The sequence below is a fragment of the Paralichthys olivaceus genome, chromosome 24 (assembly GCF_024713975.1).
Source record: "Paralichthys olivaceus isolate ysfri-2021 chromosome 24, ASM2471397v2, whole genome shotgun sequence".
Lineage (NCBI taxonomy): Eukaryota > Metazoa > Chordata > Actinopteri > Pleuronectiformes > Paralichthyidae > Paralichthys > Paralichthys olivaceus.
The window spans coordinates 10801589-10825349 of NC_091116.1; the positions used below are offsets into that span (position 1 = coordinate 10801589).

Consider the following 23761-nt stretch of genomic DNA (forward strand, 5'->3'; position numbering starts at 1 on the left):
TTCTAACAACAAAGCATGACTTTCGGATTGCCTCTCAAGTATTCAGTATAACCATAAAGCTTAGACACACAAACGCACACATACATTTCATTAGATCAAACGTACAGGGGTCAACAAAGGGGTTAATTCTGGTTTGGTACAGTCTCCACTAGTGACACACAGTGTGAATAACAGGAGTGGAAAGACACCCCCTGAAACATCAATGGGATTACCCAGGAATATTCCATCTGACTGGACTGTGTTGGGGGGTACTGGGCTGTACCAAAACAGGGGCTCTCTTAAGGGAGACGTGTATGTTGTAAAATTTAGTTCATTAATTATCCATCGTTTAAGTTTGTACTGTGTTATGATGTGTATGTAATGCTGGAAGGGCGGAGCAAACATGCACATGCACTTCCCTTGGCAGAAGCTCAGGTGTGTCTCCTACTTTGCTGAACCACGCTTTCCTATTGTTTGACTCACATACACCACGTTCTTCGTCCAAGCGCATTGGCATGTCGTGGGTGTTTACTTATTCCCCAGGTTGGGAAATATCAGATTGTCCTCACAGAGTGTGACAGCCTGGGTGACCTAGAAATGTTACGCATAGACAGGGAGGGGCATCGTATTGTTATACTGTGGAATGGGGCCATTTCTTTAGTGCAATAATATTTGTACAGCCCTGTGTTTTGTCTAATGTGAAGTGTCCTTGTGTAGGATAACAAAAAACTGTTTGTCAGTTTGCTTTTGTCACTTGTCTCCAGGCAGTTTCATTTTAACTGATTACTTAAGCGCTCACTACATAATATCTTCAGTATGTAATGTGATATAGATTAGCTCCAAAATGAGTCGTTTGAAATAAAAGCATGCAGATGTTTATGAATGTCTGTCAACTTTCAAAGCTCGGATGCTTTTTGTTGCATTGCAAGATATGAGCGGGCACCCAGCTGCACATTGCAGCTGTAGCACGTCCCTTTTTCGTCCAGTAGAGGGAGCCCTGTCATCGCCTTTGCTTGCCATGCCCTCCTCCCCTCACACTGGCCCATATCGCCACTAATACCACCTGCTCCTGTTGTTCAGAGTGGCTCGCTTGATATCTGCTTCATGCTGTAGTGATTCACTGCAGGGTAACTGAGCCCACATATGTGATGCTGGTTGGCGTTCATCAGCTTTTCCCCTCCTTTCTTCCGTCGTCATCCCCCTTTTCTTTGGATCCTTAGCTGGTGGGCAAGATGTTGGGTGTGTCAGCGGTGAACAGCACAGCAGACACTACAGGGCATTCCACCGATCAGACTGTAAAGGGTGCCCGCCAGGGGTCCGTGAGTGGTTGTCATGGTAACAGGCAGTGAGGTTGGCATGAACTGAGGGTTTTTATTTATTTATTTATTTTTCTACTCTTTTAGATCAAATCTTGCAATGTGGGTGTTATCTGATTGTGTGTGTTTGAATTTGTGCATTTATTTAGAATCATCTGACGATTTGTCTGTTTCTCTTTGTGTGTGTGTGTGTCTGTGTGTGTCTGTGTGTGTAGATGGAGCAGGTATCAGATGATGAGTTGGACCATGGAGCAGAGGAGGACAGTGATAAGGAGGACCAAGACCTGGACAAGATGTTTGGAGCCTGGCTGGGAGAACTGGACAAGCTCACACAGGTTAACACTCACACACACATATATATACACACAGGTACATGAGCACGGAGAAAGGATGGGGCTGTATCCATAGCAACCTTAACACTGCTAATCCTGTCTCCCTACACTGTATCCTAGCAGCTCCCCTCCCACCACCGCTTTGTACTGTGTGTTTGTGCAGGTGTGTGTGTGTGTGTCTGTGAGAGACGAATGAGTCTAGCAGGCTGACGTGGTTGCTTAGATTCTGTGGTTTGACTATAATGTCAGGATGTGTGTGTGGTTTTTGAAGTGTGTCTTCTGTGTGTTTGCTCCTCAGAGTCTGGATGACGGCAGGCCACAGAAAGCACTGCAGAAGCCTCCTCTCAGACAGGAGACCAACATGGCCAACTTCTCCTACCGCTTCTCAATGTACAACATAAACGGTGAGGCTTCATCCATAGTGTGTGATATAACAGCACTGATGACAACAAGGTCTGAAATATTATAATGACACCCTTCCCCCTTCAACCCTTCCCCTGCTCTGTGATCTTCCTGCATCCTCCATATTTGCTCCCTGCAGAGGCATTGAACCAGGGAGACACAGTGGACCTGGATGCACTGATGGCCGACCTGTGCTCCATCGAGCAGGAGCTCAATACCATTTCCAAACCAAACTCCACGTCTCGTGGCCAGAGCAAAGGCCAGCAGAGGACCCCCGTGGGCCGAAGTGCTAGTAGCAAGCACCCAGGCACCAGTGGAGGGGGAAGCAGCGGAGGTAGTCTCACAGAATAATGTGCATTTGCAACAATGCTTCATGTAGTATTTCATCATGAATAAAATAAATACTGCAGGAAATCCCTTCACATTAATATGGAATCACTTTAAATACAGCTGTTTGCCATGGTGAGGCTCAGATGATGCTTAAGCTTGTTTTGCACAGACAGGGAATCGTATACTCCTCTCCTGGTAAAAACATGTCTTCCAGTGGAGACAGTAAAAGACTAATAGGAGAAAAAAAAATCACATGGAGGGTAATAATAGAGGAAGGGAAAACATTAACACTTTTACGCACATTTGTCCAAAGAGGCGCTAGTTACAATTCAAGCTGCACAACAGTCTTTTCTTTTTTGCTATGGTCTCATTTGTTATTGGTAATGATAAAAATGTAATTTATGTGATTATTTATATTGGATGCGTATATTGAAAATGCTACATGATGCTGCAGCTAAAATCCAGTAGTTGAAAATGTAGAATAAAAACTGATCAATAATAAAATTAATGTATAAATTAGTTCCTCCTCCACCTGACCAACAGGAAGTACCAGTAGCAGTACCAGGGCATCGCCGGCCAACACAGTACGAGGCGGCAGCGTCAACACTCGCCCCGCAGCCTCCAACATCTCCCTCGATGACATCACTTCCCAGCTGGAGAAGGCTTCTCTCAGCATGGACGAGGCGGCTCGCCAGACGTCCTCCTCTTCCTCATCCTCCTCTTCTTCCTCATTCTCCTCCACCACGCTCCGGCGGCCCTCATCGGGGTCCACTGGCGGAGGGCAGCACCGCAGGACGGGCTCTGTGGGCGCAGTCAGCGAGCAGGAGGCGCCGTCCCAGCGTTCTAGTGTAAATTCAGCATGTGCCTCAGCGTCCAGCATGGACTCCCTGGACATTGACAAAGTGATGACAGGAGGAGAGACGGAGGGCCAGAGCAGCTCGAACGCACAAGGACAAAACCAGACCAGCACTGAGGTATGGCCTACACACAAACACTGAAAAACACATGTAGAGGAAATCCAAGAGTTAGACATAGTATTATCAGCTAATAAGAAAGTGTGAGTGAGCGCCACCGTGTCAAAGACATACACGTCTCCATGTGTATTGGTAAGTGACATCTTTGTACATAAAGTTAACTCATTCAGTAAATGAAGTCCAGCTGCTGTCCTGCATGTACAACTCCACACAGCATGACGTTTGGAGGAAACTGCATGGCTCACACACGCAATCCACAATACGTCCCCTGTACTGCGGATTGGATGATGTTCTTTGTTCACTCACAGAGTTTCATGGCTATTTCCTCAAGTGTGTTTGAGAGGAGTTTAACCTGGTTCAGTGGTTAAGACTCAAGCAAATACACTGTACATAAACAGATGTGTATGTTTATGTGACTTGTCGGAGACGGGGGACAGCTAGGAAAGGAGGAGAGGAATGTAAAACCATGACAGTGGGCTTGTTTTTTACTACAAAAACAAGGATCTACACTTTTTTCATTTCTCACCCACAACTGATGCCTCTTAACTGATTATTTTCCATTAACTGACAAGATTCACGATTCTAGAAAAGATTCACGCATACAGATCTGTCAGGAGGAATCAGTCATCGTAGAATACCTGCTCAGATGGAACTAATTTTTTTAACAGATTAACCGATAGTATTAATCAGTCAGAATTCTTGTCGGTTAAACGTCCACAGGTTCTATAGCATGTCCCCTGTCCCCCTCGTCTGCATGTGTTCACATTATCTGTGTTTGCATCCTTTCCTATATCTGTGGTGTCTCCACACACACACCTTGCCTGCACCTCCCGATTTTCCCAGCATGTCGTACTGCGGCGGGCCAATGGTAAGCCAGCCAGACGGCAGCTTGACTTCACCTCACAAGCGAGTGAAGTGGATCGGGCCACTGTAAGTGTGTGAGCTTGCTTGAGTGATGCATGCGTGTAGGCATTAGTCCACGTAAGGCTGCAAGGTTAATTATTTACTAGGAGTGTTTCTCCAATTGAACGATTTCTGATCACATAGTTCTGTTAATGATGCAATTACAAATTCAGTTCAGTTTTAATTAACAGGCTGTATATCTGCAGTGACGTTGTAGCTTTCGTGTGCAGCCTTTGGCTTATGTGTAATGTGCACACATGAAACCATAAAGCATATAAGTGTGTACTGTGTGAATGGATTGTGTGTGTTTGTGAAAGTAGTTGTAGACAGTAGGTTTAGCCAGAATTCAGTATACAATGTATTCACATGCTCCAGTGTTTTGCACCCTCTACTTCTCACAACCATTGCTTCTTTACCCACAGCTGCAGCTAAATGACAGCCACCGCTGCTGAGCGCTCCATTTATGGAACCTTCTCTCGCTTCCACGCTTTTTTATACAAAAAAAGATCAAAACACCTGCAAATAATAATTAATAAGCCTCCGAGAATCATCTGCCACCAACTTTCTCTCTTTTTTTGTCTGTTACTCTGCTCTCCTCCTTTTCTTTTATTTTTAAATCTCCTCTCCTCCTCTCTTCACCCAAGCACTCCTATCTGGACCGAGAAACCTCACTCATTCTGAAAAGCATAGCTGGAAAGCCTTCTCACCTCCTGACCAAGGTGACCGCCTCCTCATACACTCGCTTCTTTGTTTTCCTGGTGTGTTCACTGCTCCATGTTTCTGCTTTGCATGTATAGAGGAAAAATCCATCTTGATAACTCACTATTGAAAAATAAACATCTACTTAATTTTTGAAGGTAATCTTTCAGCCAGAAACGGGATGACAGTTATTTTTCCCATCTGTCCAACAGTAATATTTTCAGTGAATTTAGGAATACACATATGGAGAAAAATACATTACCTGCATAGAATATCAGAATGGATTTTTCCCCGTCATCAGATACTTATAGATTGAATACACTGAATTGTTTTGTTTCATGTATCAGCGCTTTTATCTTTCACTGGCATATACTGTAGTTTTTTTGACTATGGGTCTATACAGTCTTTCATTTATCATCTCTCTCTTTGTGACGCTGGCTTTTGATTTGCACCCTGCCTTCATTAAGAAATGATTTGATGTCATAAGAGCTGCATTGATTAATCAATCAATTGATAATTCAATAAGGGAACAGGTAAGGATTTTGATTATCGGTTAATTTTTAAAGTTTTGTATCAGGCAACAACTTCTTCCAGGTTCTCCAATATGACAATTTGCTGCTTTTGTCTGATTTGATTTGAGAAAAAAAAATATCTTTGGGTTTTTTACTGTTTGGTCAGACAAAAAAGAAAGGGTGGGGGATATCTATGTTATTGTTAAAGCTTTACTATTCAGTACATCAAAAGTACATACGTGGATGTAACAGTTCTCACATAAACAACACGTCACATCTATTTATCCTTCACGTCAGTCCTCCTTCGTTCTCAGATCTCTTTATTTTACTGTCGATCTCTTGGCATTCGTCAGGTTTCACAGCAAGTGTATTGGTTGCAGACCTTGGCTCCCACTCAAAGCTTATTCCGATCAGATGTGTGCAGATTTGCGGTTGAAAGTTGGCCGATGTCGATTGTGATTTATCCCACCGTCGCTACATGACACATAGCCAAGTGAAAGGCGAAGGATTCCAAAAGGTCCCTTAATCCTATTGACGTGTTATAATCCAGGAGCTTTTGCTGAATTTGTCATAAAACCACAAATCATTTGAATCTTGAATCGTAGAAGGGTTTTTCCGTGGCTATGAGATTTTGATCATTTTCAGGACTTTTAAAGACAAAGACAGCTTTGTACTATTCATGTACGAGAGAAGAGACAGATCCCCCTTAGCGGCCGCTGGCATTGAATTCTGGTTTCTTTCTAAAACCCTCTCATATAATAGATGTGAAGCTGACTGGCTGAATTCATCTGCCCTGAAAATATAAAAAAAATGTTGCTGAGTCTTGCAGTTACTTTTTCTCACTGAATTACAAAACAATGGAATCTATTAATTGTTTCAAGGCTATTGGTTTCTGGCATCTCGGCATTCAACTCTGCCCACGTCTGCAGAAAGCGCTTGAATCGCTTTAAAAAAGGCGGAGAGGGCAGATAGCCTTTGGCGAACAGGCTGCGGGGGAGTTTATGTGTTAGCGTTACACTTTTCCACCAGTGAAGGGGCGAGGGCGATCGCCCCGACTTGTACCTCCTCTCTCTCAGAAATGGGAATAGTGAATGATCACAGTTTGTTTGGGAACAAGTGAAGAGGGAGAGAGTGGGAAGACATCAAAGTGAGGCTGTGCCAAGTTTTTTTATTTTTTTCATTCCAGGCTTGGCAGAAGAGTCTTTTAAAATTGGCTCGAGTGTGGAGTGGAATAGGAATCAGAGCAATGTCCAATAAAAAAGCGTCGTGTAGGTGTCACGTGACGAGGGAATAATGGACAAGGGAGCAAGTTGTGGGGGGGGTCCACTGAGAGCTAAATCTATAGTGTGACTCAGATTGACTCCTGACTATAATCTGCACCACCCCCATGACCTCTGTTTCTCCTAACACACATGCTCACACTCGGATGACTAAAAGCCTATGTGTTGACCAAACAGAGTGTCGGCTTTATTGCATTAATGTGTATGTGCTCTGGAGCCGGTCATGTGTAAGAGATAGTCTGGGTCAAGACGAGGGGGGGTGGTTAGTTTTTCTCGTGATCAGAGGCTTGGGGAGCGCTTGTTAATGCCCACCCCTGTCCCTGTCTTTTAACACACGCCTGAGTGTGCACGACTTCAAATATTCAGCACCTCTGCTTCTCATTCACCCGAATTCCACTCTCTGTCTTCGACGCTGTAGTTTCACGCCGGGGGCCAGCGTCCAGCGTCAATCATGCCCCCCCCCCCCCTGTCCTGACTGGCTAAAGGGTCCTGCAAATGGGGCTCGCTGGCTAGTCCAATATTTTTGTGGGGATTATCTCTTATCGATTGGGCACGCTCCCAAACCTCTGCATCTGCTCTAGAAGGAGAGAGGGGAAGAGAGTGATGGAGAGGGGGGAGGAAGCAGGAAGAAAGGGTGGGAGGGGGAGGGGCATCGTCCTCCCTACTGTCTCACTTGGGGCTTAAGTCAAGTTATGCACATCTCAGGCGCACATGTCTGCATGTCAGCACTGTCACAATGTGCTCAACCCAGCCTCGGCTAGTTTGACCGCTGTCGTCTTTGAGTGATGGAGGACGTGGACCCAGGGCTGAGGATCATGGTGGAATAACTTTTTATGCAGCAGCAGTAGGTCTTTTTTTTCTCGCACTGTTTAGACAACTGAGAAAGAACCCGTTTTCATCCCATTTATCAGTCATGGACGTGCTTGGATATTTTTGTAAAATGTTTCCCCCTTTTTTTGATATGATCGTCGCAGGAGATCATTTTCTGTTTGAGTGGAGGGCATAGAAGCTCTCTGAGCTGATCCCACACTCATCCACAGCCGCTCGCCTTCGGGGATCTTCTGCCATTGTTTCCTCTCTGCTGTATAGCGAGATCAAAAGAAACCACTGCAGCTCCATATGAAATCCAATATGGAACCATAGACGGCAAATGGAGCGCCATATTTGAGGGGATGCTGGACCAATGTCACATTAGCAGAGGTTTCCCATCACAGCGTTTATTTGTTTATTCACACATAAGGGAAAACCCACTGAAACACTACCTGTGGAATGGAGGTGATGGCATCTTGTTGGAGGGGGCAGGTAAGCAACCCAGAGGAAAATTAGACACCAGGCGACACCATGCCCGAAACTTGTGCGTTTGAAATGGTGTAGAAGAAGGCTGCTTACTATTTAATGAGGTGTGTGTGTAGGATGTTTCATTCCTGCCCGAGGAAAGATGAAAGACCTGGGTGAAGAGGATGAGGCAAGGCTATGAAAAAATGTGATTTATTTTTGTGTGAATGACAGCTGTGTTAACTGCTCCTGTGTCTTCATTTAGGAGGAGCAAGCAGCCAAACTGAAGGCAGAGAAGATCCGAGTCGCCCTGGAAAAAATCAAGGAGGCTCAGGTTAAAAAGGTATCGCCGAACTCACTTACTCGCTTTCTCTTTGGGAAAAACCCATTCTGATTCGGAGATAGTAATTACTGTCTTGTCATATTCACCGCACACCGCATTTCTTTGTGAACTTCATTCACAGCGAGGCGGTGAAGCGCAGAGAAAATAGGTCATTGCAGTGTTTGATTATGTGTGTGTGTATCAGCCGGGGAGGGAGCGCGAAATCAGAAAGAGGCTTTGGAAAAAGATGCAGTGTGCGTTGCTAGACAATGCAAACGCATTCTGCACAAGACATCTCATTTACACCATCCAGCCAAGCAAATGTTGGTTCTCAGCGAACAACAGAGGCGCCTTGCTTTGTTAAAAGCCACGGCTTGTTTGTCTCCATTGGGGAAATCGGTATTGGGTTCCACAGTCTGGCCTTTTTCATCAGTATTTCCTCCAATGAACAAACTGTCTCTGTGAATCTTTTTAGCAGAATGGTCCTTTTTTCCATGCAATGAATAGCTGAGGCCCAATAGTGATTCAACGAACAGAGCTAGACTTGACTACCAAGCGAATATATTATGACAAGATAAAGCATCCTGCTACAGGCGGCACATAAAAAAAACCCTCAGCGCTGGAGAACACTGTGATGTGCTAAATTATTAGTGCTGTGGTTGTCAGCATTTTAAGCAGCCAGCCTTACTACTTACTATCTTTTAGATTTATGACATTCTAGCAATATAACTGCAGGTGGACAGAAATTTCTGAACTTTCTCTCGTTGAAGCTTTGGGATTTCTGGTTCGGTTTTACTATCCTTCTTTTTTTCTGCCAGACTAGGGGGTTTGTAAGGGTCCCTCCTGTGAGAGATGTAGGTCACACTCCCCACGTCTCTGCTGTTACTCAAATTCGTCCATGTCTCCGCTTGGTCAACTGTACCCACATACTGCTTGGATGTCTGGGTCTCAATGGGCGAGGAATAAATGGGAGGTCAAGGAATTGAGGGATTTTATTTTGTTTCACCCCAGGACATGTCTTATGTGGGATGTTGATTGTGTTAGGCTGGATTTGGCATGGGTGCGTTTTTCACATTCAGCTTAGTTTAAGCTGGATAGTTATGGAGGACTGTTGTTTACCTGTGGATGCAAAGCCTTTGGCAAGATTACTGGATTATAGGGTAAAGTAAGTGTGTCCAAAGGCTAACACTGTATTTCGCCCTGTTAAAGAAAGTGGAACAAGAATTCCTGGATACACCCCCTTAATTCAAGCCACTCCAAAAGTCAATGAGTTCTTACTGGGTCCTTTTAGCAAGTTTCAAGAAAATAGTTTCAAACATGCAGTAGTGAAAACATAACATGGTGGAGGTAATCATTACAAAAATGTATCTTCATAAATAGCTGTATATTAAATGTTCAATATAGATCTAGCAAGAAAAAGATAGATGGATAGATGGATAGATAGATAGATAGATAGATAGATAGATAGATAGATAGATAGATAGATAGATAGATCTACTGCAAACATGCTTTTCAGCATTAAGTCGACCAACATTCTCATTTCTTCTGCCATTTGTCCTCCTCAGCTGGTGATTAGGGTCCACATGTCGGACGAGAGCTCCAAGACCATGATGGTGGACGAGCGACAGTCAGTCAGGCAGGTGCTGGACAGCCTGCTGGACAAGTCACACTGTGGCTACAGTCCCGACTGGTCCCTCGTGGAAACTATCACGGAGCTCCAGATGGGTAAGTTTCCACCTCTCCTGAGTCATCTAAACATTGTTTATGGTTTGCTTCAGTCTGCACTGTTAGCATATGGACAGCATTCTGCACGCAGCATATTCTGAATACACAGAGTGTGCGTATGATGTAAACAATGTAGATCACAAACATGCACTGTGGTATAATTATGTGTGAGCTTGGCATAGTCACTGTTTGTGACTTCAGGCTTACATTTAAAGGTTTATGCTCCACACTATAAACAAAAATCCACAGCAGGAGGAAATTAAATGCATATTTGCAGTTCAGCAAAAAAACCGCACATCTTGCATCTTATCTTCACTCTCTCCCTTTCTCTCCCCTACTCTCTCTCTCTCTCTCTCTCTCTCTCTCTCTCTCTCTCTCTCTCCCTCAGAACGTATTTTTGAGGATCATGAGAATTTGGTGGAGAATCTGTTGAACTGGACCCGGGACAGCCACAACAAGCTCATGTTCATCGAGCGCATCGAGAAATATGCTCTTTTCAAAAACCCACAGGTGACCGTCCATTGCGCTTCAGCACACATATACATCAGAGCGAGGGCCGATCATCTTCTCGATGCACCCTCCGTAGCCGCTCTGCGTTCAGCGTGTAAATGCTGAAAGCTTATGTTCGGCACATAAACATTGTTTATGCATGCTCAGCGACTGCACAGCCCAGAGAGGCGGCGAGTGAACAGGGGAGTGTGTTTGTGTTGGCGTTGGAAGTAGGTCAAAGCTCTAAAGCGAGTAAAGGTGAATAATTTATTTAACATAAGACGAGGTGAGCCACCGACTTAACAACGCCCCCCCCTTCTCTCCTCTCTTCGCCCTCTATTCACTTCACTGTTCTTCTCAATCGTTTCCAGAACTATTTGCTGGGGCGGAAGGAGACATCAGAGATGGCAGACAGGAATAAAGAGGCTCTTTTAGAGGTGAGACTAAATGGACAGCAAAGGGCCAAACAAGGAGATGAATCAGAAGATAAAACTTTAAAATCAATTTTTATCCTTCAGGAGTGTTTCTGTGGCGGCTCGGTGTCTGTGCCAGAGATCGAGGGCATCCTGTGGCTGAAGGAGGACGGGAAGAAGTCGTGGAAGAAGCGTTACTTCCTCCTCAGGGCTTCTGGGATCTATTACGTCCCAAAGGGCAAAGCCAAGGTCAGTGAGACTTGGGATGGTGCCTTGTTGGCACACAGTCGTCCTACTCAGACATAACGAAGTTAGAGAACAGAAATGTGGGTTAGGGTTATGAGAACCAGGCTCGCACAATCAGCTCTGTGGTATTTCCTGTTTTGGGGCCTGATCACTGCAAAGATTTGCACTCCACGTGTGCTCTAATTTTAGCATCGTCATCCTCTAAAGTCATTTTCAAACTGCAACATTTTTCGCAGGGTTTTCGGTAACACCACATTAGCTGTAGCTGCATTACTCGAGGCCAGTAGTTAATTATTTTGTTGCCTTATTTAAATTCTGTAATCTGTGTGAGCTGAAAAAGTAGGTTGAGTTCTACAGAACATTACAGTTCAAGCTCAAGCATTGAATACAACTCTACATTTATTTTTTTGGACTGCAGTGAGACTGATCCTCCTACTGTAATTATTTAAAAAAACGCATGTGAAAAACTGAAATACACTTCTCTGTTCTTTTTGTGATCGGCCATGAATCAATGTCTCCCTCTCTGCAGGCCTCTAGAGATCTCGTGTGCTTCCTGCAGTTGGACCATGTTAACGTGTATTACGGCCAGGACTACCGCAGCAAATACAAGGCTCCCACTGACTACTGCCTGGCCCTGAAGGTGAAGCCATTTTGCTGGATCTATCATTGGGACATTTGTGTTTTGTGACAGTTTTTCTTTAAATAATGGCAAATGGCAAAATCCTCTAAATATCTGTTATCAATAACATATTTAACAGAATAGAAATTACAGAGTACTGCAAGTGATCCAAAAGAAGTCTAGAAAATATTTAGAATCTATCATTGTTAGAACCTACACACTTCAAGGTTAATTTGCTGATGAACGATGTAACAAAGACATGAAGCTTGTTTCAGTCTTTCAGGTGTGAAAACGCCCTCAGTCCCAGCAGCTGACATGTAGCATGTTAACATAGACACTGACATGTGTCTCATCCTATGAATAGATTTAAAATACTGCATGTGTGAAGGTGTGATATGTTTGTTATGGTCCTAAGAGACTGATGAGAGCTTTTCACTGACATGGTCTCCATAGCTTATATTAGATAATACCTCTGTTTCAATCCAAAGCACTCGTCATATTCCAAGTCAAGTAGATTTGTTTGATTTGATTTGATTGCCATTTAATAAGTAAGAAGTTATATTTCAATTATGAGGAAGATTTTTATTGTTATGTGTTATTTGAGGCATTTGTGGAGAGTAAAGCATTTCTCATTGATTCATTTGTTTTTGCAGCATCCACAAATCCAGAAGAAGTCTCAGTACATCAAGTACTTGTGCTGTGATGATGTCAGGACCCTGCACCAATGGGTGAATGGAATCCGAATCGCCAAGGTAGGTTCAAAACCTGAGTTCAGGTCCTGTTAGAGAAACAGAGAAATGATCGAACTTTTATTTCATTACCTTTCTACTTGTCTCTGCGTGTGTGTTTGTGTGTGTAGTATGGAAAGCAGCTTTATGTAAACTACCAGGAAGCCATGAAGAGGACAGAGGCGGCCTATGATTGGTCGTCTCTCTCGACCTCCAGCATTCGATCAGGCTCCAGCTCTGCCAGCATACCTGGTTAGTACACTGTCAAATCATGCAATAGATTTTAGGGAAGTTAATAATTTCAATAATTGTCTTAATATTCTGTCATAATCAATTGCATTTTCATACTTTGCATGTATAAAACTTTTTTCTGTACTGAGGATACTTCTTTCTGTGATTCTCTGTGCTTCCAGAGTCCCAGTCCAATCATTCCGGACATTCAGACAGTGGTGTGGACACAGGCTCCTCTCATGGCCGCTCCCAGAGTGTGGTGAGCTCCATTTTCTCTGAGGCCTGGAAGAGAGGGACCCAGATCGAGGAAAACTCCAAGGTAAGGTTTCTTTCTTTCAAATACTTTCAAAAGCTTGTTTTTGGGGAAAAAATAAATGTTATTCTCTTTACCGTGCTGACACAATCTCTCTTGAGCAGATAAGAATGGAGTCATCCAGAGGAGCCACCCTGCCGCATGCTTCCCACAGTCACCGGCATCACAGCCAGCATTCAGTTGACCACCCAGCCCTGACTCCCCCTCCTCAGCCTCATCCCCAGCCCCAACAACCACCTCCGCCACAGCCTCAGCCCCCACCAGTCCACCCCCAGTCCCTGATCCAACAACAACAACAACAGCAGCAGCAGCAACTGCCGCCTCAGTCTCCTCAACAGGCCCCGCAGCCTCTGCCTCAATCGCCTCAGCGCCCTCAGCCACCGCCGCCACAGTCTCCGCAACAGCAACAGCAACAGCCACAGGCTGTCAGCGGCTACCACCACATGCCCCCACCACAGCAACAGCCACAGGCCGTCAGCAGCTACCACCACATGCCCCAACCACAGCAACAGCCACAGGCTGTCAGCGGCTACCACCACATGCCCCCACCACAGCAACAGCAGCAACAGCCACAGGCCGTCAGCGGCTACCACCACATGCCACCACCACAGCAGCAGCAGCAACAGCCACAGGCCGTCAGCGGCTACCAACACATGCCACCACCACAGCAGCAGCAGCCACAGGCCGTCAGCGGCTACCAACACATGCCACCACCACAGCAGCAGCAACAGCCACAGGCCGTTAGCAGCTACCACCACATGCCACCACCACCACCACCACAGCAGCAGCAGCCGCCAGCTCCTCCGCCACCGCCTCCTCCACCACCACCTCCCCCTCCGCCACCGCCGGTTCAAATGGTGTCGCACCACTCGCCGGCTCTCACCATGTACAAGTACAGCACGATCACCAGGCTGCAGAACCAGAGGGCCTCGCAGACAGCCAATCACCACAGGCTGCCCGGTCACCTCCACGCTCAGCAGGTTCTGCCCCCAGCTCCGACACCGCCTGTTGCTCAAGTGTCCATCAAACCCAATGTGAATCACATTGCAGCAAGGACTAATGTCCCGCCTCCTCCGCCACCACCACCTCCCCCTCCACCATCGATGCCCACCCCCGGGTCAGCAATGGCCGTGCTGAAGCTGGGCCCTCCCAGCCCAGCCCCCCCACCTGCCTTCATACCTCCGCCCCCAGCTCCTCCTCCTGCTCCACACACCAACGGGGTAGCATTTCCCCCGCCTCCTCCACCCCCGCCTGCTCCTGCTCCCATGAGCCAGCCCGTTTATCCCAACGGCCTGAAGCAGGTGCTGAAGGAAAGGTTCCCCAGCCCGCCACGGGACCTCTTGTCTCCGAATGGAGACCTTGATGAGTCCCCACCACCTGCCCCCGCTCCACCACCGCCACCTCCTCCTCCTCCACCACCACCACCACCTCCTCCCCCTCCCCAGCAGTTCCCAGGGCCAGCTCAGTTTCCACCCCCTCCTGCACCCCCACCAGCGCCACCCAAAACTTTCACCCCAGGTTTTATCCCTCATGCTGCCCCCAAGCCTGTGTCACCTGTCTCCCCTTTCCCTCCTGCACCCCCCTCTGCCGCCTTAGGGGGCCCAACCCCACCACCACCTCCACCCCCGCCGTCATCCGGACCCTTCAAGAAGCAGTTCAGCCTCCATGCTGGGCACACCTCCAGTCACCCCCCTCCGACTCTGCCCAAGCAGCACAGCCTCTCTAAACCACCCATGTCCACAGGAGCCCCTCCCACCATGTCTTTAGTGAAACAGCTGGCTAGTCAGTTTCCAGGAGCCCCCTCCCAAGTAGTCAATCACACAGAGAGTCCCAAAGCCCCCCTCTCACCACCTGCAGTCAAGACCAAACCAAAATGGCAGCCAGGGGGTGTCCAGCAGCTTCAGTCTCCCGAGTTCCCTCCTCCTCCACCAGATAGCAACGCTGGTTTCCCTGCTCCCCCTGCTCCGCCTGCTCCCCCTCCGCCACCTCCCCCAGCACCTGTCACCGGCCCGACTCCACCCCCTCCTCCCCTACCCCCTGGAAACCTAGACTGTTCCATGAGGTCACCCTCTATCTCCTCCAACTTTGGAGGCAAGAAACCACCTCCTACCCCCCAGAGGAACTCCAGCGTCAAGTCTGATTCCTCAGCCTCGTATGAGGAATCCAGGAGGAACTTGCTCAGTAAGTTTGCCCCCAAGAGCAACAGCTCACCTTCATCCCCTTGTCCTACTTCCTCCTCTACTGGATCTCCCTCTAAGGATCACTCAGCTGGACCCCCCGCTCCCCCGAAGCCAGGAAAGCTCAACTTGGCTAACTTGCCCATGGGCCTCCAGGCCAAAGTGAGCCAGGCAAAGCAGTCCAGTGGCGACTTCCCTTCCCCACCACCTGAGTGTGCCTACTTCCCACCTCCTCCCCCGGCAACAGATCTCTTCCCCCCTCCACCACCTCCCGGTGATACCCATAGCGGAGGGCCTCCGAGGGTAGCCGTGGTGAATCCTCAGCCTCAGGCTCCCCCTCCTCCACCGCCCGTCTCCCTTGTCAGCAACTCAACATGGGGAAAGAGTTCCCTGAAAAAGACTCCTCCACCCACACTTGGGCGGCGCAGTAACACCACCCCAGAGCCTCCTCCCCTTTCGCCGCCTCCCCCCACCTCCCCGAAGGGCAGCTCAGGCCAGCCCAATTTCTTGGAGGATCTCAACCGGACACTGAAGCGAAAGTCGGTGGGACGGCAGGCTTCTCTCAACTCTGCTGGCCTCTCTGGCAAGTTGGACCCTGCCGGGACCATGGACGACATGGCGCTGCCTCCGCCACCCCCCGAGCTGCTCCAGGACCAAGGGAAGCAAAGCAACGGAGGAAACGGTGGCTACATGTCCGGAAACATCTCAGGCTATGCAACGCTGCGGCGAGGACCCCCACCTGCACCACCTAAGCGTGGGGACGGCACCAAACTTACTGGAGAGTGCTGAACTCCGAGATAAGGACGGTATGGAGACGGACGAACAGACAGTGAAAGAATATATGGAAGTGAACATTCATAAGTGAACTGGGAGCAAAGTCCTGGATACCTTCTGTCCCCTTGGGACCACAATGATAAATAGATGACTGTGTATATATGAAAACCCAAACCAGACCATGGTCAGTTAGTGTTTGCTAATTATTGCGTTTTCTTTAACATGCTTGGCGCTCCGGAACAGTTAGGTTTACAATATCGGGACAATTAAGTCTGGAGCAGGTGAGACTGAAGTCACAGAAAAGTCATTTTCTGAGATTGTCTAAACTCTCTGGAACACACTGTATTGTCCTGTGTTGTAAATCCACTTCTGGTGCGCCAAGCAGATTTAAAACAAACACTCATAAGATTTGTGCAAATGTTACTGGATCCAGGTCTGAGCCGAACCATGTGTCCGTGTCTTTGCCATAAGTTTGTGCCACGTACTGGAGACAAAAAAGGAAACAAAAAACCCATCAGGATCATTCTGCTTTGGTACTGCATGGACCTCATGTAACAAGAAGCTGTAAAACATGAAGCTGTTCCAGTGTGTGTGCATGTGTGAGAGAGAGAGAGAGAGAGAGAGAGAGAGAGAGAGACTGAAAATGCACACATGCATTGTGTGCATGCATGTGTGGTGGTGAAACAGTGAAGCATTAGGGAAGGCCTTTGTGAAGTGGTTTGCTTTTATATGAAATTATTTAATGATTGATAAATGGAAGGATTTTTTTTTTTTTTTTTTTTACAAGTCTGTCTTTTAACAGCTGGTCAACAAAGTCTAGAGAGGACGAAAACAATTAGGGCGCTATGGAATGTACATGGAAGGCATATTTAAAAATGTTAAGAATTATGAACAACTAAAACTTAGAAATCTTCAAAATGTAAAATCAGAAGGAAGCCTTATACCAAAAGTCTTGCACACAGGTCAAAGCAGAAGGGAGATTTCTTCCAAAGGCTCAGCTGAGTCTGGACTCTGCAACTGGAGAAGAAAAACTTTTAATTTAATGCAAAATTATACTGGACTTGTGTAAATGGGGAGGAAGAGGCCTGTGGTGGTGTATTCTGTGTGAGTTCTCTGTGGAATTCATCCTTCAGTTTGTGTACAGTTGCGGCTGCTCCAGGAAAAAAAAATCACATCCAGGAAGTACAGATCGGATTCAGCCATGTGAAGTAAACACATCTCGCCATTTGGAAAAAGATGCATTTGTCTGGTTGATGTACAGAGCGTTCAAATCGTGAGGTCGGCAACAGACATCATCTGAGTTGCATTAGACTGAATGTTGCTTGTGTCTGGTTTCCTCATTGTGCCATTACTGCTTCAGCCCTTATTGCACAGGCACTAAGGTCATCTCTGATTTTATTTTCATGTGCAGAGTGGCTCATGAAGGGTTTTCATCTCTAGCCTTCATTTCTAAAGGGTGCTATGTTTATCGACATGTCCTCATGTGCCAGGATGACATATCATTAATATTTCACACCATTTAAACTGGTTTTAAATTGGCTGCAGCGTGGAATCGGTTCGACATGAAAAACGCTCAGAAGAGAGATTCTGTATCCGACTTTAATTTAACATGTTCTTTTGTCCCCGCTCAGCCACCGTTGTGTGAAAGCCGCTTGAAGGCAGCGTATCATTTCTTTATGAGTGTCATCGTCCTTGACAGGATTGTTTGCTACAGTACAGTATGTAAGTTATTGATGTGCTGATGTAAACATGTGGGGGCCAAAGGAAGTGAAGACAAATGGTTGCAGATAAGAGTTAAACGTGTCCTCTTGCATATAAACTGAAAAATCACAATATAAATGTTCAAATCAGACCTCAACCTGCGTCAGAGTCATTTCTTCAAAACATTTATTGGAACACTGATCATCGGTTTCAGTACAAACGGTTTAAATGGGAACAGTATTTATGGATCTTACACTCCCTCTAGTGGTTTTATCCTGTTTTACACCTCATTTTCTAACAATAATTTACGGCCATATAGAAAAGATAAACTATTGAGATGTTTATTGATCTGCCACTTTGCTTATAAATCCAAGTGAAAAAGAACACACAAACCATTAGGATCAAAATCTATCTTTAATTCGATTTTGTTTTCCAATCAGCCCCGAAATGATTCCCAGAGCAGAGCTGGCCCTTCACACCAGGAAGTTGCTGAAAGTGTCTCCTCGTTCGGGCTGCACTTCCACCGTTGGGCTGTATAGGGACCGACCCGGCTGGACAGGAGGAGGAGAAGGAGGTGCAAAAGGAGCCGGGACTGGTTCAAAGACATTTGGTTCTCTGGTCAGTTAACTTTACCTGAATATCACACGGGTGAATGTGGACTGACAAGCTGACTGCACTGTTCCATCACTAGTTAAAACAATAACTTACTGTACTGCACCATCACTTGTTAAAACCCACCTCTGTTTGCAAATGGGATGTTGAACTTGTGTCTCCCTCTTGAGGACATCTGTGGAATCAAAGCCGAGAAAATTGATTTAGTTATTAAAGGGTCTATTTATCAAGTCTGGTTTGAAAATAAAAAACAGAAAAATCTCCTCTCCCTCCCTCGGGAATGTGTCTTCACCTTCTCTCTGGACTCTGAGCTGGAGCTGCTGGAGCTGCTGTCGTGGCCACAATTCAGAGACACCACCTGGGCCGAGGTGGGGAACACCCTCACCCGACTGGAGCAGGTGGACGAAGCCTGAAAGTTGAAGGAAAACTGTCATCACTGCCCCAACTGCATCACAGCAGAATGTATTCGATCTGCAAATTCTGTCCAAGTGCATTCATGCCAATGTAAACAATGGGCCGCATCAGTCTGTCAACAGGAGTCCTACCCAGAATCTACATATCAGGAACCCCAATATTTTAACCCATTAGTTTCTCTTAATTTCAGGTATGGTTGAGAGCTATTTTTTCTCACATTAAATAAACCATAATATTTTATTTGATAATAAAAATCTCACCACAAAGAATCCCGGTCGGAAGGCACATGTCTGCGGGTCACTCGTGGACGCCTTCGCACATGTGGTCTCTCTAATGCCAAACACCATCTGGAGGTCAACGGTGTTCAGGCCCACGGGAACAACCTGTCGTACAGGTGATATTTGTCATGATGCCACAAATCCCACACACCTACCCAGTTTAAAAACCATCCATCGCATCGTTTACAACTAGAAAAAATAATTATAAGATAAGAATTATAATTAAAAGAAATTTGCAGGTCAAAATATGTTAAAGGTGCACACTCACCCTTGTGACAGAGCCTTGGGTCACCCGGTAAAGATGGCTGACAGCATACAAGGAGTTGACCTCTGCCAAAGCTGCTCCGAGGCCTCTGTTTGACATCGACGCCAGCTCGGAGTTGGACAGCGGCACGCCTGCAGGATTTAAAAATGTAATGAAAAAAAGAAAGACAAAACAATGGCCATAGTTGCTATATATCCTGGACGCCACTCACCTGAGGCCCCCAGAGACTGCAGCAGGGCCACGAGAAGCACGAGTGACCTCATCTCGATAAGCACCAAATCAAAGTTAACCTCGGTGCTTCGTTGACTTCCCTTTAAATAGATAGGCTCCGCCTCTTACCTTCCATAACCCCTAAAAAAAAACTAAAAAAACCTCCCTCCAATGTTCATCTCCCTCTGTGTCCCCCTTAACCTTTGCTCAGCACTATTGATCCCACAGTAACGACAGTAACGACACATATCAAAGGACTCAGATCATGATGGATAAACTTGTCCTATTTTGACGTTGAAGGCTCTGAACTTATTTTTTCCCAGAGCTGCGACAGCTTTCAGGATTTTGCGTCTTTAAATGACAATCTGATGAAAGGAGGCAGGATGTTCCGTTTCTATTAACCACATCGGGATGACACAGATTCAGTGTTTAACTATACAACCAAAAGAACAGCACTTCAAATCAAATCAAAACAAATCAAATTTTATTTGTATAGCCCAAATTCACATTTTGCCTCAGAGGGCTTTACAATCTGTACAGGTAGTGACACCCTCTGTCCTTAGACCCTCGGTTCGAGTGAGGAAAAACTTGCCCACAAAAAAACCCTTTTAACAGGGAAGAGAAGGTGGAAGAAACCTCAGGGAGAGCCACAGAGGAGGGATCCCTCTCCCAGGACGGACAGCCGTGCACTGGATGTCACGTGTACAGAACAACGCAACATAAACAGGCTTCAATATTAGATTTATATTGATCGATTCAGTTAAATCAATAAATTTTGCATCTTCAGGAAAACTATATTTTGATGAGTTCGCAGTTTGTAATCAACTCACTCTGAATGTTCTTGGCTGTCAACTTCCCATCTGCTAATCCAGATTACAGTTTGTTCACCAGCACAGCAATAGATTGCAAGGACCGTTTACTCCCATCATCTTTAATTCAATCATCGATATCAAAAATACTTGACATTGTGGTAGAGATTCTAATAACACAATTTGAATGTCTACACAACTCATTTTTTCCCCATTTATTTAACATATTAAATATTATACTCTCTTTGAAATCACTTTTTAAGAAACCTAACAAAGGAATGAATCCTGTAAAACAAGAGGTATAACTGTCTTTCACAGAATATGCTTCTATTTACAACCACAACTCTGACAGAACTACAGGCTGCATTGTAGCTGGATGATTTGGATTCATCTCAAACAAAAGTCCTTCGGTGTAAACGCTGCCCAAAGTGCAGTCAACGTACAACAAAGAGCGAGTCCTCTCTCCTCATCGTTCCAGCGTTCCCATCAGAGGCTCCATAGCAGCGAGGAAGCAGGCGTCAAACTCCTGATCTGAGAAGCGAGCCACCGACTGGCGGGCGTTGCGTCTGAGCTCCAGCCGGCTGGCGGGGGGCATGGCCAGGATCCTCTCTATCGCCTCTGCGTAGCTGTCCTCGTTGTCTGCCAGGAAGCCCGTCTGGCCCCCCTCAAAAGGTATTACAATGTCGAGCTTGGGGCCACCTGACTTGTGGGCGAGAATGACCTTCCCTGCTGCCATACACTCGACAACGCCTGGAGGGGGGGAAACAATAGGTAGATTCACTCTTAACAAGAAAATTTAAGAAAGAAAGTGTATAAATATGATCAGTTAGATAAAGTACCTATTCCAAAGTGTTCGTTCCACATGGTGTGCAGTCCAATGGTGGCTTCCCCCATCTCGCTCTTCAGCTCCTCGAAGGGCACATTCAGTTTAAACTCCACCTTGTCGCCTACACCCAGCTCCTGGCACAGCCCCCTCAACATGAGCACCCTATCCTCATCCTCCTGGTTCCTGCACCCACCAATCAGAACCAGCTTCAGGGCCTCCCTGCCCCCCGCGCCGTCCCTCCTCCCATCCAGCACCTTCTTGAAGGCCTTGATCTGCAGCCGGTGATCCTTCTCAGGCCGGAACTGTGCGACGGAAACGATCGAGTGGTGCTTCTTGTCCCCGTCCTCCTCCAGCGGGATGTCCAGGAAGGCACTGACGTCACAGGGCGGGTAGACCACGTGGGTGCGGTTGGGCGCACGCCACAGTGAAAGGATGTGGTCGAGGGTCCAGGAGGAGTTGACCATGATGAGGTCGCTGCAGGAGCCGGCCATGCCGTAGAGCAGGGCGAAGAGGCAGTAGTAGACCACCTTGAAGGCACTCAGGAACAGATTGTTGGTGACATAGTCTGGGTTGTTGAACCTAGGACATTGACAGAATAGAATTGTTTTGTCTATATGATTCAAATGGAGAAGGAAATGCCTGTGCAGTCCTGCATTTACTTCTGATCACCAGTAGAGGGCAATAAAGGTCATTCTTAATGCTTCTTTGATTAAATGTATATACCGGTATAAGAAAATCTGTGATTCGGAAATAGATTGTAGTATTTTAAGAAATGCTTATAATATTTAAAATAATAAGACACACTTATTACCTTGGGTTCCTCTCTCTTACTACAGACAGCATGTCAGTGCTGATGGTCGGGTAGTGAACATAGCTCCCCACACTGCAGCCTCCCAAGTAACGAAACAACGGCAGAGTGAAGGCATAGCCCATGGAGTCGATGTAAAGGTCCGGCACGTACTCTGTTAGCGCTTCCCAACCGAGAAAAATGGAGCCCACGCTCTGTCCCAGCAGGGTGAAGTGAGGGAACAGGCCGGGCTCCACCAGCAGCCGGTGCCTCAGGAAAACGAAGTGAACCGGCCGCGGGAGCACGATATTGAAGCGACGCTGCGCTCCGTCCAGAATCTGCTGGCCCGTCACACCCTGGTCCCCTGTGTACACCACAAAGTTGATGTCTGCATACCTGTGAAGATGAGGGTTAAGTTAAAGAAAGATTTCACCAAATGAAAAGGTGTTTTAATGCCATTGTGTGTCTTTTCTAGTTGATTTACTCTTCTGGGTACATATAATGCTGTTAAAAGGAAAAATCTACTCTGAAGATTTGATAAATCGGGCTGAGGAAAAAGCATACATCAAAAATCCTCTTACCTGTTCTGGAGTGCTCTAATGGCGCACCAGAGCACCCTCTCTCCCCCACCACCAGCATTGCAGTACGGGTGGAAGAAGGCCACGGTCGGACGGTTGTCTCTCGCCCGCCTAGCATTCCTGTTGCTCTGCAGCCACAGACGCACGGCCAGCACCAGCAGCACCAGGACTGCGATCAGCAGCACACACAGGAACACCATAGGCAGCAGCAACTTCCACAGCAACCTGGAACACAGGGATACAATGTCGACGACATTTAGGCCTGCTGTGGAATCAAACCCAAGCCCAGTATGGGGGGGGGGGGGGGGGGGGGATTTGCTCTCCATTCCACAAACTAGGGAAATAAGTAATTTACTTTGCTCTTAAAAACAGGATTTATTTTTAATCCAACGTATTATATATTGCTTTTATCATATTGTCCAGTAAAACATTTATATCTTTATTTTGAAGAAGGGCCATATAAAAACATTAAATAATATTACTATTATAAAATGGCTTCTCTTGCTGGAGACTGTTCCAGAATCAGAATTAAAGATTCTACTTAAAAATACTCTGATGGTAAATAACTGTGATGCTTACATGTACTTAGGAGGATAAACAATATGTAATATAAATAGGTATATTTTTATGGACACAGAAGATTGAGTAAAAAAAAACAAGGCACGTTACATGAACACCGACAGCGAGGCTCAGGTTTAGCTAAATGCTACAAGTTTGGATTTCATATATTTAATATAATAATAAATAAGAAAACACGTTATTTCGAACTGAAGACTATAACCGAGTTATCTAAATAACCTGAAGTAGTGCTGTCATGCTACATCCGGAAATGAAGCCAGCGCACAATGAAACACAACAAGCTAACTGCTAACTTTTAAAATTAAGATTTGGTTTATTCGTTGAAACACTTTTATTAAAACAGGGAAAGTATCTTACCTGGTTAACTCACACAGACAGTGGACCAGCTGATCGTGGCCCGACATCTTGACAACACAAACTCAACAACACACGAACTTTGAACCCGTCACTTCCTCTCTACGGCGTTTCCACACTGTCATTCACATTTATTCAGCGCCATCTAAAGGCGAGGAAGTCTAACTACACCCCAGTTTCAAGCTTTTAAAGCGAAACACAATCTAAACGTTTATAGGTCTTCATTTATTTCGATATTTTATGAGTTTTACATCTAGTTTAACCGGATTTGTAGGAGTTTTAGCACCAGAAATACACTGACCTGCTCCA

General features: G+C 46.1%; 3 protein-coding genes across 10 annotated transcripts in view; 1 reads left to right on the plus strand and 2 right to left on the minus strand.

Moving 5' to 3' along the window:
• The window catches only part of raph1b (Ras association (RalGDS/AF-6) and pleckstrin homology domains 1b), a 37583-nt gene extending 19686 nt beyond the window's left edge, over window positions 1–17897 (plus strand). For 2 of the 8 annotated variants that reach the window (XM_069520724.1, XM_069520725.1), the window contains exons 3-18: window positions 1511–1630; window positions 1926–2031; window positions 2169–2363; window positions 2903–3333; window positions 4177–4263; window positions 4881–4955; window positions 8268–8345; window positions 9890–10049; window positions 10438–10559; window positions 10910–10975; window positions 11057–11200; window positions 11727–11837; window positions 12470–12568; window positions 12676–12796; window positions 12958–13094; window positions 13193–17897. In XM_069520724.1, the coding sequence (XP_069376825.1) occupies window positions 1511–1630; window positions 1926–2031; window positions 2169–2363; window positions 2903–3333; window positions 4177–4263; window positions 4881–4955; window positions 8268–8345; window positions 9890–10049; window positions 10438–10559; window positions 10910–10975; window positions 11057–11200; window positions 11727–11837; window positions 12470–12568; window positions 12676–12796; window positions 12958–13094; window positions 13193–16054 (4914 nt within the window). In that variant the 3' untranslated portion in view covers window positions 16055–17897. The other 6 variants (XM_069520729.1, XM_069520726.1, XM_069520727.1 and 3 more) reach the window with 6 other exon arrangements.
• A 238-nt stretch (window positions 17898–18135) lies between these two features.
• spp2 (secreted phosphoprotein 2) lies at window positions 18136–19672 on the minus strand. The gene is made up of 6 exons (XM_020108624.2): window positions 19521–19672; window positions 19313–19440; window positions 19027–19149; window positions 18645–18761; window positions 18479–18527; window positions 18136–18332 (listed from the first exon to the last, which is right to left on the minus strand). The coding sequence occupies exons 1-6, from the start codon at window positions 19570–19572 to the stop codon at window positions 18214–18216; spliced, it is 588 nt and encodes a 195-aa protein (XP_019964183.1). The 5' UTR covers window positions 19573–19672; the 3' UTR covers window positions 18136–18213.
• Window positions 19673–19981: 309 nt separating this feature from the next.
• alg11 (ALG11 alpha-1,2-mannosyltransferase) lies at window positions 19982–23611 on the minus strand. The gene is made up of 5 exons (XM_020108626.2): window positions 23456–23611; window positions 22523–22744; window positions 21966–22337; window positions 21168–21733; window positions 19982–21078 (listed from the first exon to the last, which is right to left on the minus strand). The coding sequence occupies exons 1-5, from the start codon at window positions 23500–23502 to the stop codon at window positions 20795–20797; spliced, it is 1491 nt and encodes a 496-aa protein (XP_019964185.1). The 5' UTR covers window positions 23503–23611; the 3' UTR covers window positions 19982–20794.
• Between the last annotated feature and the right edge of the window lie 150 nt (window positions 23612–23761).